The sequence below is a fragment of the Mycteria americana genome, chromosome 6 (genome assembly GCF_035582795.1).
Source record: "Mycteria americana isolate JAX WOST 10 ecotype Jacksonville Zoo and Gardens chromosome 6, USCA_MyAme_1.0, whole genome shotgun sequence".
Lineage (NCBI taxonomy): Eukaryota > Metazoa > Chordata > Aves > Ciconiiformes > Ciconiidae > Mycteria > Mycteria americana.
Genome location: NC_134370.1, coordinates 47,394,320 through 47,410,967, shown reverse-complemented (window position 1 = coordinate 47,410,967; position 16,648 = coordinate 47,394,320). Strand labels below are relative to the sequence as shown.

The following is a 16,648-nucleotide window of genomic DNA, read 5'->3' as shown; positions in this document are numbered from 1 at the left end:
GGCTTGTGTAGGATGGTCCCAAAAATCTTGATGCTGGTAGATCAGTGGCTGTGGAGGGTCATGCTAAAGCAGAGCTGGGTTGGTGTAACCTCCCTTTGTGGTCAGGAGCTGCTATCTAAAGGGAAGATCAGGATTTGGTTCTCTGCCTTTCCAAGGGAGACCTCAGGGTTTGGAGCTAGCCTGTTTTCTGAAGTGATTGCGTGCCTGCTGACTTGGGCCATTCCAAGATGTTGTTCAGAGATCCCAAACGTGGGTGATAGTGAGGCTTGATCTCTTCTGCTGTGCATAGGAGGAGCTACTGTGGTTTCTTGTGGTGGCTGCCTTGACCATGAACATCCCTCCTGTGCCCCAGTGTCAGAAGGCTGATTCTCTGTTAACCAGATCTCTGCTTTAGTGTTGTGATGTGCTGGAGAAAACCAGCAGGGAGCTCATGTTAGCAACCATGCTAGTTTGGGTGCTGTGGCTCTTAGTCTAAAGTTCATCCCAGCTGTGGTGAGCTGGTACCTGTTTGACTGGGATGGTCTTGGTCTGATGTGCTGACAGATTGCTGACCTGTTTGCTTAACTGTTTCTTTAATGCCAAGAATTGTACTTGAGTGTTGCTAAGACTTGGAGCTAAAGGTAATATGAGTATTGGAGGCAATCTAGACTTTCCACAATGTGTTGAAAGCCAGGTTGTGAGTACTAGCCTGCTTGACACTAATACTTGTTCTTTTTTACCAGAAAGAAGATACTGGGAGGAGCATAAAGGACTGCTGGGATAGCCTGGATGCCCCTGCACTTTCCACTTGCAGCAATGCAGATATATTCCGCCGAATAAATGCCATGTTGGACAACTCTTTGGATTTCAGTGGAGTCTGTACCACACCTGTCACAAAAAGCAAACGTGACATCCTGCCAGGTGAGTGTTTGGCTGGGTTTGAGGTGAGCTTGAGGGGCCAGGGCTGGCGGAAGGGAGGAGTTGCTTGGTGGGACCTAGTGAACATGTGGTGGTACTTCTTGGTGGTGTGGTTGCTGGCACATGCTTGTGAGCAGAGAGCTGCTTGGAGTGAGGGTTAATGCTGTTTTGGTACCAGGGGCTTCATTTGTGTGCCTGAAGTGGATAATCCAAGTATTCCCTGGCAGTGTGGAGGTGCCTGGGAAGGCTTGCTTATGCTCCCTGTGGTGCTGTGGATCATCGTGTGAGCAGGACATGAGCTCTCGCTGCCTGACCTGCCAACTTCTGGTGTAGGTAGTTCCAGCAGACTCCTTTACAGTCTGCCTCTCCTGGAGGTGGGATTAATCTGTTAGTGGTTAGTATGGCTGATCTGCTGCATGCATTAAAAATGCAAAATAATTTTGAATAACTGTGTTTGCTACAGGTCAGTTAATCGTGTATTTAAGAGCACACTGAAGCAGTACATGTAGGTGAAGACTTTCTTGCAAAGCAAGCTTGGAATTATGAGATCAGTGCTGCAAGTTTTGCTTCCTGCAGGCTGAGGAGAGTGGGCATATTCTACTGTCTTGCACTTGATCTGCCTCAAAACAGAAGGCTCTGTGCCAAAGCAAAGAGTGCTGCGTCCAATCTTATCTTTATGTAAGTGAAGGATGTGCTTTTGTCCCTTTAGAGTAGGCAAGATTTGCCAGTAAATGTACCTGCCAGGTGCCTGATGTTCCTCTTGCCAGTGCACTTCTGTGTAATGGTACTTGTGCCAAGGATTTGGGCACTTGAAAGAGATTGCTGTTGCTCCTCCAGCCTCTGAATTATAGGGTCAATAAACACTTTGGCCATTATTGGAAACAAACTGACCCTCTGGACTTCTCCCAAAACAAAGTGGGAAGTAAAGGGGAAAAACCTCACCAGCTGGTGACCTTGCAGGCTGCTGTAGGCAGAGAAGCTTTCTCTGCAGTAACTTGGAGACAGAATTGTCTTGTGCTCATGGATAATCTGATGAGTTTTAATTAAATGGGTGTAAAAAAGGCTGAAAACAGGTGTCTGGGCATCCGCTTGTGCAGTGCAACTTTGTTCTGGACTAGTGAAATGACTGCTACTAGATGACTTCCAGTGCAGCTTAATCTCCTGAGTATTTGAATGGCTTAGCACTGTGGACTGGGGCTGATCTGGCCATGTGATCCTGTGCTGGCACTGCAGAAATACCAGGGGAAGTGAATTGTTCACTTCAAGGTATGGATCTATAGCCAGCATTGCTTGAAACGTGCCTAGTAAAACACTATTGTAGGATATGCTGGCTACTCCTGAGCAGTTGCATAGTGAATATTAACTAATTCAGGTCAGTGGTGTCATTAGTGGTGCATTTTTAGATATTTGGTGTTGTACTGAGGTATTTAGACATTTTTTGTCCCTTGGCACAGTGGTAGTCAGTGTTGTATCTGATCTTGATGCACTGGAAGCATAAGGGAGAAATAAACCTAAGTATTTTCCTTTATCTCCTTACCATGAATTCATGTAAGAGTTGTTTCTGGCTGCCTTGTTGAAATCTTAGCTGTAGCCCTTCATATTCCATTTATAACTTGGAATGGGAATGTTTCCTAATTAAGTTTCAGCTTACTTGCCAAAGTTAACCTAGTTAATAAAGGAACTATCCCTGCCCACTAGAGCAGATTCATCCTGTGAAGATGTGGGTTAGCTCTGGCACATGAATTAATTTGCAGTACTGTCTTCTAGACTTCTAAAGCTCTTCTCTGAGGCACTGGGCTATTCACCTGGCAATGAAAAGAACCTGCTTACTGACTTGCTGCATGTGAATCTCTGCTTGGTCTGTCAGTTGCTGTGGTATTTCTTATGGATGCCTGGAGCAGGGGCTCTTGCTGGTGTGGAGCTGCTGAGAGGTGGTGTCTTGATTGGAAACTGGGGGAATTTCCCTTCGGTGGTGTTAAACTGTGCTTGTGTTTCAGGCTATCACTGAGTAACTTCTATGGAAGACCTCTTGTAGGACAAGTACAATGGAACTTGCATGTAAGAAGGGGAGGCTTCCTCTAGCAAACATTATTTGTGCTGCAGGGCAGCAAAAGCTGTGCTTTTTGGGGTGTCCTAAGCAGCTTTTCTTGTTCCTGATATAGCAGTTGAGGCCAGTCTCACAAGTAGGCATTGGCTGCTGGCACAGCCATTCATGTGGTGTGGGGGGCCTGCTCAGCACTGGATAATGTGACAGGAGGTTTTTAGCTTGTATCAAATCCCTTGTGCAGTGGCACAAATGCTTGTGATGGCATGAGGAAAGAGGCTTGCTCACTTCCCAAAGGATGCTGGGCACTGCTGAGGCAGGGCTAGAAAGTGGCTGCCTTGGGTGCCCTCACCCTTTAGGCTAATGGAAATGTCTGATCTCTTTCAGAAGGTGCTTCTGGGCTGTACAAGAGACTGATAATAGAGTACAACCTGAGCTATCCTGGCCAGGCTAGCAGTTATCAGCTGTAAATATATGGATGAGTCAGCATCTGCCAGTGCATCGGCAGCTCAGAGTTATTAGTCTGCTTGCAGTCCTGGCCTTGTTTCATCAGTCAGGACCTCTTGGTAGGTAATGAGGGCCTGAATGCAGCAGTTCTGCAAGCTTCCTTCTGTCTCTGGACCAGAAAAGTGTGTGAGCTGCTTCTGTTTAATGTGTTGCTAATGAGCATCTTCTCTATGAAAAAGTTGGTGCTGTCAGCAAGGGTGTGAATCCTAGGACAGCTGTGATCTGTAAATGGGGAGGTGCTTTGGCCCTTGAACCCTGGCCTAGGTTGTGGCAGTCTTTTTACAGAAATTCATACCCAATGGCTGTAAGGCTGAGCAGCTGATTGCTAAAATTCAGAATATAATGCTGCTAACTGCCCCCCTGCACTGGGCAGATGGTTTAGAGCCTGAAGCAGGCTGTTGGAGCTGTTTGCCATGCCTTTGAGTGAACAAGATGAGGCTCTGCAGGATCAGTGTCTTGCCTTCAGTGAGCCTGGCTTCTGGGTGGGTGACCAATGGAGCAGAGAGACCCTTGATCTCATGTGGTGTCTTGTCACTGCTCCAAGTTAAATCAGTTCTGAAGAATTCATGAGCCTCTGGTGCTTTTACTTGGTGCAGGGACAACTTGCGTATTGTAGTTAGGCTATATTATCATGAAACTTGTATCTTGGGCAGTCTTAATGAGCCTGGATATCTACCCTTAATGTAGTAGCTATAATGGGTGAAAGGACTGTCTTTTTACAACTTAAACTCTTTTGGTTGGGGTGCTTGGGGAAGAGATTTTATTCCAGCAGGGGAAATAGTTGTACTCTAATCTGTTCATGGTCCCTCAAGCTTTTCAGTTGTCTTCCTCAGGTCAAACTAAATTTATCCTGGATTGGACTTGTGTGTAAGAGGCCCCTTTCAGCATTAAGAGGATTACACATGGTGGAGAAGGGATGGCAGAAGTTCGTGACCTTTCACTAATGCTATTGGGGAAACACGTGTGGAGACACCTTACTTGTTGTGATGAGGCGTGCAGTGAGACTGTGCTGAGAAGAGATCAGTACAGCAGCAGTCTGAGCAATGTGAGAAAACAAGCTTATTCAACAGTCCTGTGTCTGACACAGAGTTATCCAGATCTGGGCAGAGCTGCATGGCAGAAGGGATTGCCACTGGAGATTTAGCTGCCATACCTAATGTTAAATCTCTATAAAGATCAGTTTGCAGTTAATGATAACCCTTGGTGAACTTAGTTGCCTTGTCAAAATGATCTGAGTCATCAGGCCCAGCCTGACTACCACTGCAGTGGTTCATGGGTGCTTGCTCCAGGAGTTCCCCAAGCCTAAGCTTAGGTTGCTAGCCCAAACCAAAGGGTGCAGTGCAGCAGTGTGGTGAAAGCTGTAATTGTAGAACCTGTCTGGTAGCTTCTGGAACAGGATTGTATGGTGCTTCAAAACACCTGCCTTTCAGGCTGATTCAGTCCTGTCTGAAGGAAGGCCAAACTTCTTCAGCAAGGTTGTGTAGTGCAGACATTAACCTTTAGTGGGTTTTAGTGTGGTGTTGGAGATAGGAGAGAAAATGTGGCTGTGACAGAGGCAGGAGTCAACATCTCCCACCAGCTCAACTCCTGCCAGTGCTGCTGGAGTGCAGCTGGTCCTTGGGCAACTGCTTCACAGGGAATGTGGTTCTCCTCTCCCAAATTTAAAGTTGTTCTGCATGTTCATCACTGGTCTGAATAAGAACATGAGCAAAGCTGTTTCTTAAGGTAGCAGGTGTTTTGTGTGCCAGGCTTTAAAGCTGGGCCTTGCTGGGTGGAAGGTGCTGCTACCAGATTTGGTTAAAAAGAACTAAACCAGCTTTTGAAATCATCATTGTGTTCTGTAGGCACAACTTCCAGCTTAAGTAGAATAGTGAGTAAAGCTCCCTCTTCAGCTTTTGCATGCCCACTTACTCACCTGGCTAAGCTGACTGGCTAAGGCAATGCTGGCTTTAAAAAAATTGATTTAAAAGGATTCTAGGTACCCCAAATGTCCCAGCAGCATTGATTTCCCTTTCATTAACCTCTGCTCATTTAACTGAGACAAAGCAGCCATTATTTTGCTATCAGTTGACAGTCCATTGTGTGAAGAAATGGGAATGCTTAAATGACTTCCTGTGGATGGGAGTGGTTTAAGGTGCCAAGTTCAGAGTAAAGGCTGTTAGTTGTGGCCCATCAGGTCCTAATGATTCTCAGTGGCTGCTTTATTTAAGGAAATTTGAAGGACAAATGCAAACCCAGGCTAGCTGATGACTAAATCGGCTTCCTGTTTGCTCTCAGTTGCAGTCTATTAAAGACCCATCACTTGTTTAGCCACCCAAAAAGTCCTCTCTGGTACTATAATGTAAACTTTGCTGTTCTTCACTGCCCTGCAGCCATGAGGAAACATGCCAGACAGTGCTGGATGCAGCTGACCTGATGTGTGTGTGGTCTTGGATGTGGGGACAAAATGTTGTAGATGCAGAGATGCAAAATGTAGTGCTGCTTGCCTGGAGTGTGTGGGGTTAACAGGGTGCCTGAGGCAGAGCAAGGCTGGTAGCAGGAGCTCACCTGGAGCTGGCAGCTGAGAACCATTCTGCTTGCCCCAAATAAATGTTCTGTCTGGTATACACATCAGAATAGTGAAATTCAACACCTGTGCCCCAAAAGAGGTGCACACCTACTGCCTTTGGTTTTGGCCTTTATATTTCAAGTGTCGCATTAACAGGTCTTTGCCTACATGGGCACAATGCAGTGCAGCAGTGTGGTGAGTACTGGAAAGTAGCTCTAGTAAATGGGTTTCTTCATCAGATCTGCAGATGGAAACAGATCATGGTGGGTGTTCTGCAGAGAGCAGGGACTTGGCCTAGAGCTGTTGCACTCTGCAGCAGTTGCAAATTGGATGGTGTTGCTGAAGATCCAGCAGGTTTCCTGTGGGTTTCCTGATGTACTGTGCTGTTGTTCAGGTTTTGGTGCTGTAATCCTGTGGCAGTCTCCCACTGTTACTCTTCAAAGAGGGTAGGTAGGGCAGCAAGGCAAAGTTGCAGTGCCCTCTTCCTTAGTTTCTTAAATAGTTGCTTCCAGCTGTTCAAGTGTTTGTGGTTATGGGAAGAAGGCAAACTCCTTGCTCTGGCTGTGAAACAGGTTATACAGCAGCAAATGTCTCCACTTGAGGAATTTTTTAGATTAAAGGGGAGATGCTTAGTTGTATATCAGAAAAATGTCTTGTAACTAGTAGGTTTATGCCTAACAAGCTTTCCTAAGCCCCTGATGATCCTCAGTGTACCTTAGGAATACAGTTGGCTCATCCTCTAAAAGCTTTCACTTGAGATTTTTTTGTCTTGTGTGCAAAACATACTTGAGAAGCTTAATTTTCAGGGACACAATTCCTAGCCTTAAACTGGAGGTGTGAAAGGCAAAACAGTGCTTCTGCTGTGAGCTGCCTTCCCATTTGTGATCTGCAGGCTGCAAAAATGCTTACCTTGCCTCTTGCTTCTCTGGATTTGGTTTGGAGGTTCAGCCTTGGTCAGTCCACAAGGTAGCTACACACAATGGTGAGTCTGGTTTTGTCAGGGAACAGAGCTTACAGCTGAGTTGTGCTTATCCTTCCCCTGCTCTGTACACTCAGGGCCCTTGTTTGTGGAGGGGCTTCCTCTGTACTCAGGTTCTGCTAGCAATTAGCATGTGGGGGCAAAGGGATACCTCTTCATGGCTGCAGAGGTGGTAGGAGTGCAGTCTAGCTTGTTTGATTCATGCTTGCTTAACCATTTTGTTGCCACCTTTCTAGATTTTCTCAGTTTTTAAGATAAAACCCATTTGCTGGGTTTTTAGCTGGCTTTACAAGTGGCCTAGGTCTGGAAGGCTTGAACATCTTTGCCCTTGGTTGAAGTATCACCTTTCAAGACTAAGTCTGATGGCACAGAGGGATGCTGCTGCTACGGAACAGGGACTGAATCACACTCAGCTCTCCCCTTGCTACCTTAACCTGCCTGCCACAAACTGCCTGTGGGTCACAGCTTGTGGTGCCAGTCCCTGCTTGTCCTTCCCACACAGGCTTAGGCTGTAATTTTCTAAATATTTTCCTGTTTCAAATGCCTGGTTGGTGCGGCCACACTGTAATACCAGATCAGGGGAATGAGCTAGGCTAAAACTAACTCCCAGTGGCTTGGTTTTAACCAGAGTAGCTCTGCAGCTCAGCTTCCTGTGTGGAAACTCATCTTTCTAAACTGGTGTAAGTGGGGAGGGAGCACTGGGGTGGGGACAAGTGGCTGGGGCTGCAGCTTGCATAAGCCAGCTAGGCTGGAAGGGCTTAACTGCAGGTTAAGAGCTGAACTGTGTGGAGATGCTTGCCTTTAAGAAGCCTTTGGAATGTCTTAAATGTGATGCTAACATTTGAAGTCTGAAAAATGCAGCTTTCTGTCCAGGTGGTGGTGTAGAAAGCTGTCCAGCCTGTGCTGTGGTGTACCCTGACTCCAGGGATCTCCCAGACAGACAGGAGGACATCATCCAGGAGAGTCACCTGCACAAGAGTGTTTTACTAAGGACTTGCTTCTCATGATGCTGTTAAAGTCAAACCTAACCAGCTTGGGAGGTGGGAGCTCAGTCTCTCCCAGATGTTTGGGCACAAGCCCAGTGCAGCACAGCTCTGTCTGCCAGGATGGTTGGCTTCCAGTGGCAACTTCAGGGAAAAATCCAGGTTGGAAAGACTCTCACTGGTTCTTGGGGCTTGGAAAAGTCTGCAGCAAAGCATTTGGGCCGGGTTGGGCTGTGTCAGGTTGCAAAGTTAAGTTATTTAATATTTGGTAAAAGTTTACTTATGAATAACTTGAGGTTATGACTCTTTAGATGGAATTTTTGTAGGAAATTAATTCTTCCTGCCCCAGTATCCTATTAGTTTTGTGTGCTGTTGATAATTGATTGCTTTGTAACAAATTTCCCAGCTCTGAATTTGAAAATAACTATTCCAGAAATCCATTTAAATTCTATTTAAGTTGGTGTCTTTCCTTGATGGCCTGTATCCATCTTTCAGTGTGACTAGGAGTGTTAAAGGGGAAGCAGGCTTGTGCTGGCTATTTGCTTTGGATGGGAAAAGGTCTAATTAAAAAATGCTGGTTATCTAAGCAGATTCTACTCTGTGCTTCAGCAGTTATACCTGTAACTGAATTGCAGGGAGCTTGTCTTTAATGTAGATTGAAGTCATCAGAGGGAAACAGATCTCTTGAACTTGAATCTGATTGGGTTCAATTAAACAAACCAGCTTATTTCCTGAAAAATGTAGATAGCTAGGGAAAATGTGTCTGGATGCTGTGGAGTGAGTGCTTCTCATTGCTGATGAATTTGTTCCCTGTTTTCCTTATTTCTTCAGTGGTGGGTTTCATCCAAGATGTTGGATCCAGGTGGGATTCAAGTTCTGCTGTCTGTCAATATTCTGTTTGTGTCCATGCTTCCCAGAAGATGAAGCTTGGTGGGAATTAATCTTGAAGATGGCATAAAACCTAGCAAGATCCTGGTCCCCAATGGGAAGGTAGTCTCCTGCTGCCAGGGATCTGGGCTAGAGCACAGCACTTCTGCATTTTCATAAATGCAGGAATGTTACATATTCATATGGGCAAGTTATGGTTGCTGTGGGAACTGAGTTGTCTGAGCAATGCGCCTTTATCCTCTCCTCCCTACAGCTGCATTTTAAATGTTTTTAGGGCCTGTCCAAAACAAGCAATCTGAAAACTATACTGGAAGAATTAATGCAGTGAAATACCCTGCTGAAGGTGCAGTGTGATGCTTTTGGAGGAATATTTGATGCTGTTGCAGGTGCTTCATAGTAATGTGACTGAATGGGCACTACAGATTCTACTAGTACTACTAGGGGAGTAGGGGAAAAAAAAACCTGGTGGATGCTATCCTGGTGAAGTACTGTGGAGGAGGCTGCAGCTGGGAAGGGGGGAGACAGCATGTTGCCAGCAGGTATGGTTTTAGCTGGTTTCAGCCCCCTTGCTGTAATCTGGGAACATTGGTGCTCCCCAAATCGCTGTGGGGTCAAGGTGAGGGTCCCACCTCTGGTGGCAGCAGTGGCCTGTGTCTCATGTGGGATACCCAGCTGATGGTGGGGCCTTGCCTGGGCTTTACTATGTCATGGGCAACCCAGTGACATGGGATGTGGGTGTGGAAAAGGAGGCCAGGAACACTGTCAGGCTAGGAGGCTGTCTGGGATGGCCAGGGCTGCACCTGAGGGATAGTGTGGCAGGCTGGAGTCACTGCAGTGCCCTGCTGAAGAGCCAGGAGTGGTGTGTGAGGTGTACATCTGATGGCACAGTGGGAGGGTGTGGGGGCAGGCAGAGGAGGAGGAGACAGCTGCTGCTGCTTGGTAGCTGGCTTATAAATGCCCTCTGACTCAGATTTCAGGTAACACAGCTGAGCATCTTGTGGTTTCATCAGCCCCCAGATCCCTGCATTAAACTGGAATTCTCAGACTATGAACCTGCTGCATTTCCTTAGGCTGTTGGCACAGGCTTAAACAGATGCAAGAATCCAGCATCTCCAGTACCATAGGCTTGTGAACACCCCGCAGGGGAGGGCTGGGAAGGGGGGGGGGTTGGCCAGGCGGGCAGAAGGTAAACAGGCCATGAAAAATTCCTGATGTGAAATGGGTCCTGTGCTCTGGCTGGTCCTCTTCTCCCTGTACCAGTGTGATGTGCCTGCTTGGGCTGGACCTGGGATAATGGGCTTGTCTCTGGGTAGCGAGGGGGTTGAAGGTTATCCTTGTTACTCAGTGGTAAACAATGCAGAGTCAGTGAGGCACAGTGGCCAAGTTGAACCAAATAGATTATGCTAGCAGAATTGCGAAGCTTTGCATTGGGCTCTGAATTGGAGCCAGCAGCTGGAGTCTGTCCAGAACTAAAGTGTTTTTGGGTTTTGTGGGTGGAGGGAGGCGGGGACAGGAGAGCTGGGTAGCACTAAAACTGTCTGCTCTGTCGCTGCTGCTATCGTCAGTTGCTGGGGGATTGCTGCCTTGAGCTTGTTGTCTGCTGTGCTGTGTTGTGGAGCCCTGCTTTTGTGCTGCCTGCCTCCCTTGATTTACTGGAGCTGCACCTCTCTCCTCCTGCCTGCTGTCTTGTCTTTCAGGGGAAATCTTATCCTTTCTTCTTACCTTTATTTTGTAAGAGCTGATGCAGTTCTCTTGCATGGCTGAGTGACGTCACTGTCAGCACAGTAAGCATCAGCAGCCTGGTCACATGCTGACCCAGTCAGTAATGCAGACGGGATAGGAAGGTGGAGGGGCTGAGGGGGGTGGGGGGCTGGTTTCTGGACATATGGTAGCCCTCCCTTTTGGGGTGCAACTGCTAGTTGCAGAAGCTGTGGCTTCAGAGCAGCACAAGACCTGGCTTGGGGCTTAACGCTTTGGAAAACTCCTTCTTTAAAAAGAAAAAAGCAACCCTGAACTCTCAAGCTTCTGTTTGTTCTCAATCTGAGCAGACTTCCAGGACTCTGAAGAAGCAGTGGCAAGCAGGATGCTTTTCCCTACGTCCACGCAAGAGTCTTCCCGTGGCCTCCCAGACACCAATGATCTGTGCCTTGGCCTGCAGTCCCTCAACCTGACAGGGTGGGACAGACCCTGGAGCACCCAGGACTCTGATGCTGCAGCACAAACCAGCACACAGTCCGGTGAGTCTGACACATGCAGCAACAGTTGTTGGATTCCTTTTATTTTTGGCTGTGTTAAAGCTAATGCAGAGTGATTTGCTTGTGTAACGGGGTGCTGGCAGTTACTGATGGGGGCTTCTTGACCTGTAATGCTTGTGTAATGTGGTGGTTTAGTTGGGGAGGCTGTGGCTGGCTGTGCCACAGCCCCCTCTGCTCTGCTGTCAGTTCACTGCAGAAAAGAAGTGCCTGGGCTTATGTTTTGCTCAGTGCTGTAATGCTGGTGGAGGAATAACATCGCTGAGAGAAGAGGAGAAATCCTCTCCCTGCATTTGGAGGGAGTGGGTGGGGGGTGTGGTGTCAGGAGGCTGAACACACACTGGGTGGGAGTGTGAACTTCGCTCCGGCAGCCTGAGAAAATCCCTGGTGGCAGGTAGCTCTGCAGGCAGGGATGCATCTGCTTGCAGAGTGACACCACCACCCCCCCACACCACCCCCCCAACTGCAAAAGTCCAGGCAGCACCACTTGCTCTTATGCTACAGCAGTGTTGCCTGCCAAACTCTGCCTGTGGGGTGTGGTAGGCGCAGCTGGCACCTGACTAACAACTTCAGCTGGTAGCTTGCAGGCTGGGTGGAAGACTTGGAGGTATCCTGCTCCACTCCCATGTTCAACTAGAAATAGCGGTCTGCTCCTAGCAGTGGGCTGGAGGAGATGCAGTGGAATGGCTTCTTGCTTTAACTCTTTTGGTCCAACGCAAACCTACGTGATTGGCAGGGTGTGGGCTTGCAGCCACGCACTGCTGGCTGGCTTGCCCTTCCCCCTCAATTCTCTCCAGTCTGGTTTTGCAGCTGGGATCAGATGGGGAGTCTTTGGGGTGCTGGGTGCTTCCCCTGGAGTGATGCAGGGTTCATTTAACTCTTCCAGAGGCACCAGCCTTCTCTGTAAAATCACAGGAGGAGAAAGGGGTGCTGCGTGCACAAACTTAATGCATCTCCTCAGCCTGGTGACAGGGCAGGGGTGCAAAACAAAGGGAAGAGTTCATTTCCCAGCCTTCAAGGGCTGTAAAAACCAGTTTCACAAATGGTGTGTTCGTTCAAGTATCAGTCCATGGAAAGATCTAGTGCTTTGGCAGAGTTTGTACAAGTTCAGCCTGGTTGCTACAGAAACTCATCCCTTTATAGCAGCACACTGCTGCTTTGTTAAAAGGGTAGCGCGTCTCTGTGCAGACTTGGGTGACACAGGAGGCCCCAGGCGTAAAGTTGGTGCTGACAGGAATGCAGATAGCTCCTGGGGTGGCCTGGGCAGCATGATTTGCCCACGTAGATGTTTGGGGGGGCAAGGGGGTACTGTCAACCACCTCTGATGTCCAGGGGATGTTGCCCTCGGGATAGGAAGAGCTTCTGGGATACAGCCCTGAATGTTGCTGCATGGGTTGTAAAACAAAAAAAAAAAATTACTTGTGGGGTAGTGGAGTTTGAAATGACAGCTTCATCAGCACAGCTCATTAGAGTTTCTACACCTAATTTCCACAAGACTTAGTGTTCAGGCTTGCATGGGGGCCCTAGCACAGGCACTTAGGGTCTTCCTGCAGTCAGGTTGCGGTGGTTTTATTAAGCCTTGCTCTGCTCCAGCACATGGTCCTATGGGCTTCCCCTAATGAACCAGGGAATACCACACTTGGTATCTGTCCTCCTTTTGTTGCCAGCTGAAACTTTGAAGGAGGAGGGAGAAATGAAAGTTATTAGTGTGCAGTGGGCTGGACAGGTGCCATAGAGCCCCTTATGGTTGCTAGCAGACTATAGGGCACTGAAGCTGTGTTACAGGATCTAAAGATGTAAAGAGCACACTTGAAGCAGGCAACATCCATGCTGAATGGTTCTGCTGCTGCTAACAACCACAACACCCCAGGCTCAGTGCACATTGGTGCTGCAGAACGAGGGCTGTTACACGCTGAGGCAGCTGCTCTCTGTGGGTGTCCCAGCCCACCTGATCAGCTGTAGCTGTCTCCAGTGCTCTCCTGACCAGCTTCCTGCCAGGCTGTCTTGGCAGAGGCGTGGACATCTCTGCAGTGCTCTGGCAGGCAGGCAAGCAGTGCTTGCACAAGCCTGTGGCAGGCTTTGCACCCTGCATGTTGGGTGCTGGGGCTGAGTGGATTGGGGGGGGTACACTGTCAAGGGTGGAGGGGCTTCTGGTTTCAGGAGGGAGATTCATTTGGAGAGGATTTGAAGGTGCTCAGGTGCCCCCGCTGACTGCAGTGCATTGTGCTGGAGCTCCTGCCTGCCGCAGAGGCCTGGGAAGAGCAGTAGGAGGGATCCAACTGCGGGCACTGCCCTGGAATTGGGTATTCTGCACCCAGTGGGTGTTTGTGACAACTTGTGGTAACAGCTACTGGAAGATGGCACCCAATACTGTCTGGAGAAGCCTGTTTCATTGCTTCTCACTCCTGGTATTCCCCTTGGTATGAAAGGGGGAATTTGGGCATAAAACCACCCCAAATGCAGCTGTGCTGCCTCCAGAGGAGCCTCTGGCCTTCAGAGGCTGTGCAGAGAGGGTCTAGGGCTGTATAACTGGGGGTGTTGCTTGCATTCTCCCTCTCAATCCTGCCCTCCCTTCCTGGGTGTACAGCAGCTGGGCCAGGAGTGCTCTTTGGCCTGGGCTCCTCTTATTCTTCTGCTCAGAGCTGTGGGGATGGTGTACACTGGCTGGAGAAATGAAAGGCTGATATCTGTGCACAGCTGTTGTATTGCTTCAGCCTGCCCACACATCCCCATGTCTGCAGAGCTTCATCTTTCTCTTCCATGAGGGCCCTGGTGCAGCAATGTGGAGCTCCTTGGGAAGGGAGATCTTGTAGGTCACGAGTGCCTTCTGAAAGGCTGTGAAACACTCATCTCTGGGTGGCAGAGGAGTGTTCCTCTGTCTGAAAGCCATACAGATCTCCGAGGAGTCAGCAGATGCTGATGCTTCCAGGCAGCCTAGCTATGCTGTGATGAAAAGAGGGGGAACATGGAGGGGATGCTACTGTGTCCTGGTGCTACTGATGCCCAGTGTTGAGGCCTGGGAGGCTGAGGGTTGGGGTCTCCATCAGGGTGTCCTGAGCACTGGTGAGACTGCGTCAGTGCTGGGCTGTCTCGAGGGGCCAGGGAGGGATGGTGCTGCCAAGCAGAGCTGTTGTACTGCTGGTGTCCAAGTGTTTAGAAGGTTCCAGCAGTGACTCAGCTGTGCAGACCCATGGGGAGGTGGCTGGAAGGGTGGAAATGCAAAAAAAAAAAAAACCACACCCAAACAAAAAACAAACCAAACAAACAAAAAAAACCCCAACAAATCAAACCCCTAAGAATCAGGCTAAAAATATTGCTGATATGGTCCCCTGCAGTGCCTGTGCTTGAGTACTGATGAGCTGGGACCTCGTCTCCTGTCTGCTTAGTCCCTGCCAGTGTGGAGTGCTCTCACCCTGGGAAGGACCTTTGGCTGCAAACCCTTCTGGTGTCACCTTGCACTCAAGGTGGTGTCATGGCGCAGCGGGATCAGATGCCTGCTGGGGCTGTGCTGGACAAGGCCAGAGGGCAGCAGTGCTGGTTTGTACACCCTGATCCTGGCTTCCCAGAGGGCTGCTGAACCCCTTGCACCCAGACAAGGTTATTTGTAACGAGTTGTCCTTCTGGGTCCAGTGCCACAGTGCACTGAGGATGTGTGTTTAGCCCTTGAGAGTGTGCCAGATGTGCTGCCAGTCCCTGAAGTTGGTGTGTGGAGAGAGCCTCTCTGGGAGGCAGCAGCTGCTGCAGGCTTGAGCTGCCTGCATTTATTGGCTGTAGGATTGAACTGCTGTCTCATAGCAGGAAAGGCATCTCAAACCCACTGCTGCCACTAGATCTGTCAGGCTGGAAATACTTCAGCAAGTCCCAGAAACCTGCTCTGTGGCCTGGGGAGGAGCTTTTGCAGGAAACTGGCCTTGAACACTTCCAGTCCTGCCATCCCCAGCTGTATTTCTTGAGGCAGCATTTTCCCTTCTTTAAAGGAGCCTCATAGTAGGCAGACCTACTTAGACCTGTTTAGACCTTTGAGTGTGTTGCTCTGCAGAGGCAAGGATGGGTTAAGAGACAGTGAGATGGGACTGCCCTTGATGGTATCCTTTACCTTCACTGCCCTATTCCTCAAGGAGCACAAGCAAATGGGGTCTTGATCCAATTTTTGCCTAGAGAACGGGTGACAGCAGTACACAAGCAGATCCATGTGCAGCTTTTGGGTCTCCCTGGCTGGTTTTTAGCCTGTATGCCAGCTGCTTGGTCTGGCTGGTCTGTCCTGTCCTACATTGGGAGGTTGAGGCTAATCCTATGTGGGACAGGCAGACTTTCCCACTGGGAAATCATCCTAAAACCAGTCTGTTAACACTAAGTTTGTGATACTAACCTGCAAGGACATTTTCAGGAGTATCAGCTCTTCTTCCAGAGAGGAAATCTGCCTTTCTAGGTGAGCCCAGCCTGAGCAGGGGGCCTCTTTCTGATGGTGTTGGATGGACCACCTTGCTGTATCTGCCTCTCTGCTTGGTGTGTGACCCTAGAGCTGCTGGTGCAGCAACAGATCCGAGCTTTTCCTTGTATCTGCTTTTGAGACTGCAGCTCCAGCCTCATCCGTACCCTCTCTGGGGTGGCTGCTGCTGTCTCATTCTCTAGCCTGCAAGGTTACAGCTCTGGTAGCTCTGGTGCTGGGGGAAATGGCCTGTGGTAGGGAAGTGCTGCTAGATCTTTCCAGCCCTTGGTTCTCCTGCTTCCCAGTGCACAGCAACTTCTTTCTGCAATAAGCTTGAACATGCCGATTAACTGTAGTTGCTTGAAATCTGCTAGGCTAGAACCGCAGGCAGTCTGTTGTGCACTGCCTGGCAGATAGCTAAGGCCTCTGAGTACAAATCACTCCGAAGTCCTCAAGGTAAAACTTCATATCTGAAGGATGAAAGAAAAGACTTCTTATACAGAAGGAAGGACAGTTGTCATGGACTCTTAGCCTTTCTTCTCAGTAACAGTGGGAGGGACTTGTAAGCTGCTCCCCCAAGACAGGCTGTTTTCAGACTGTCCTCAGAAATGCTGTATAGGTGATGGCAGGCACCTGAGAAATCCCTTCTGAGTGAGTTGCTAATCAGTGTGGGGGTGGTTGTTGCTAATAAGCACAACATAGCAATTGCTGGCCTTCCTTGAGTTGTTGGTTTGAGTGTTCAGCTGCAGAGCTTGAGGAAGACCCTAGAGGGGCAGAGGATTTGGGTGAGGGAAGTTCCCCCAGATCTCTGGCTGTTCTCCCTGGCTGTTTAATGTGCTGCTAGGCTAACCTGTGCTGCAGCATGGTGCTGAATGCCTGCTCCATAGTGCTCTCCCTTGTGCCCCTCTGTGTGTCCAGGTCTCTCCCTGCTCTTTTACCTGCTGTGTTTTGGACAAGTGGCTTCAGAAGACAGTTGCTGCCTAGGCATGCCCAGTAGCTGCATCAACTCAAACAGCATAACCCTCAACTCCTGCATATTCCTGCTTGGCTGCATGAAAAGCCTTCTGCTCATGCTAGAGGAAGGTTTCAGAGGCTCATTGTGATAGGGAAGAGCTCAGCAT

The 16,648-nt window shown here is 49.0% G+C and overlaps 1 protein-coding gene across 4 annotated transcripts in view; it reads left to right on the top strand.

Annotated features, from left to right (window-relative positions):
* The first annotated feature begins 749 nt into the window (after window positions 1–749).
* Window positions 750–16,648, top strand: part of CPEB1 (cytoplasmic polyadenylation element binding protein 1) — a 36,924-nt gene continuing 21,025 nt past the window's right edge. The window contains exons 1-2 of one of the 4 annotated variants that reach the window (XM_075505550.1): window positions 750–900; window positions 10,895–11,083. In XM_075505550.1, coding sequence (XP_075361665.1) covers window positions 825–900; window positions 10,895–11,083 — 265 coding nt within the window. In that variant the 5' untranslated portion in view covers window positions 750–824. Of the gene's footprint in view, window positions 901–10,423; window positions 10,631–10,894; window positions 11,084–16,648 lie in introns of those variants that run through there. The other 3 variants (XM_075505551.1, XM_075505548.1, XM_075505549.1) reach the window with 3 other exon arrangements.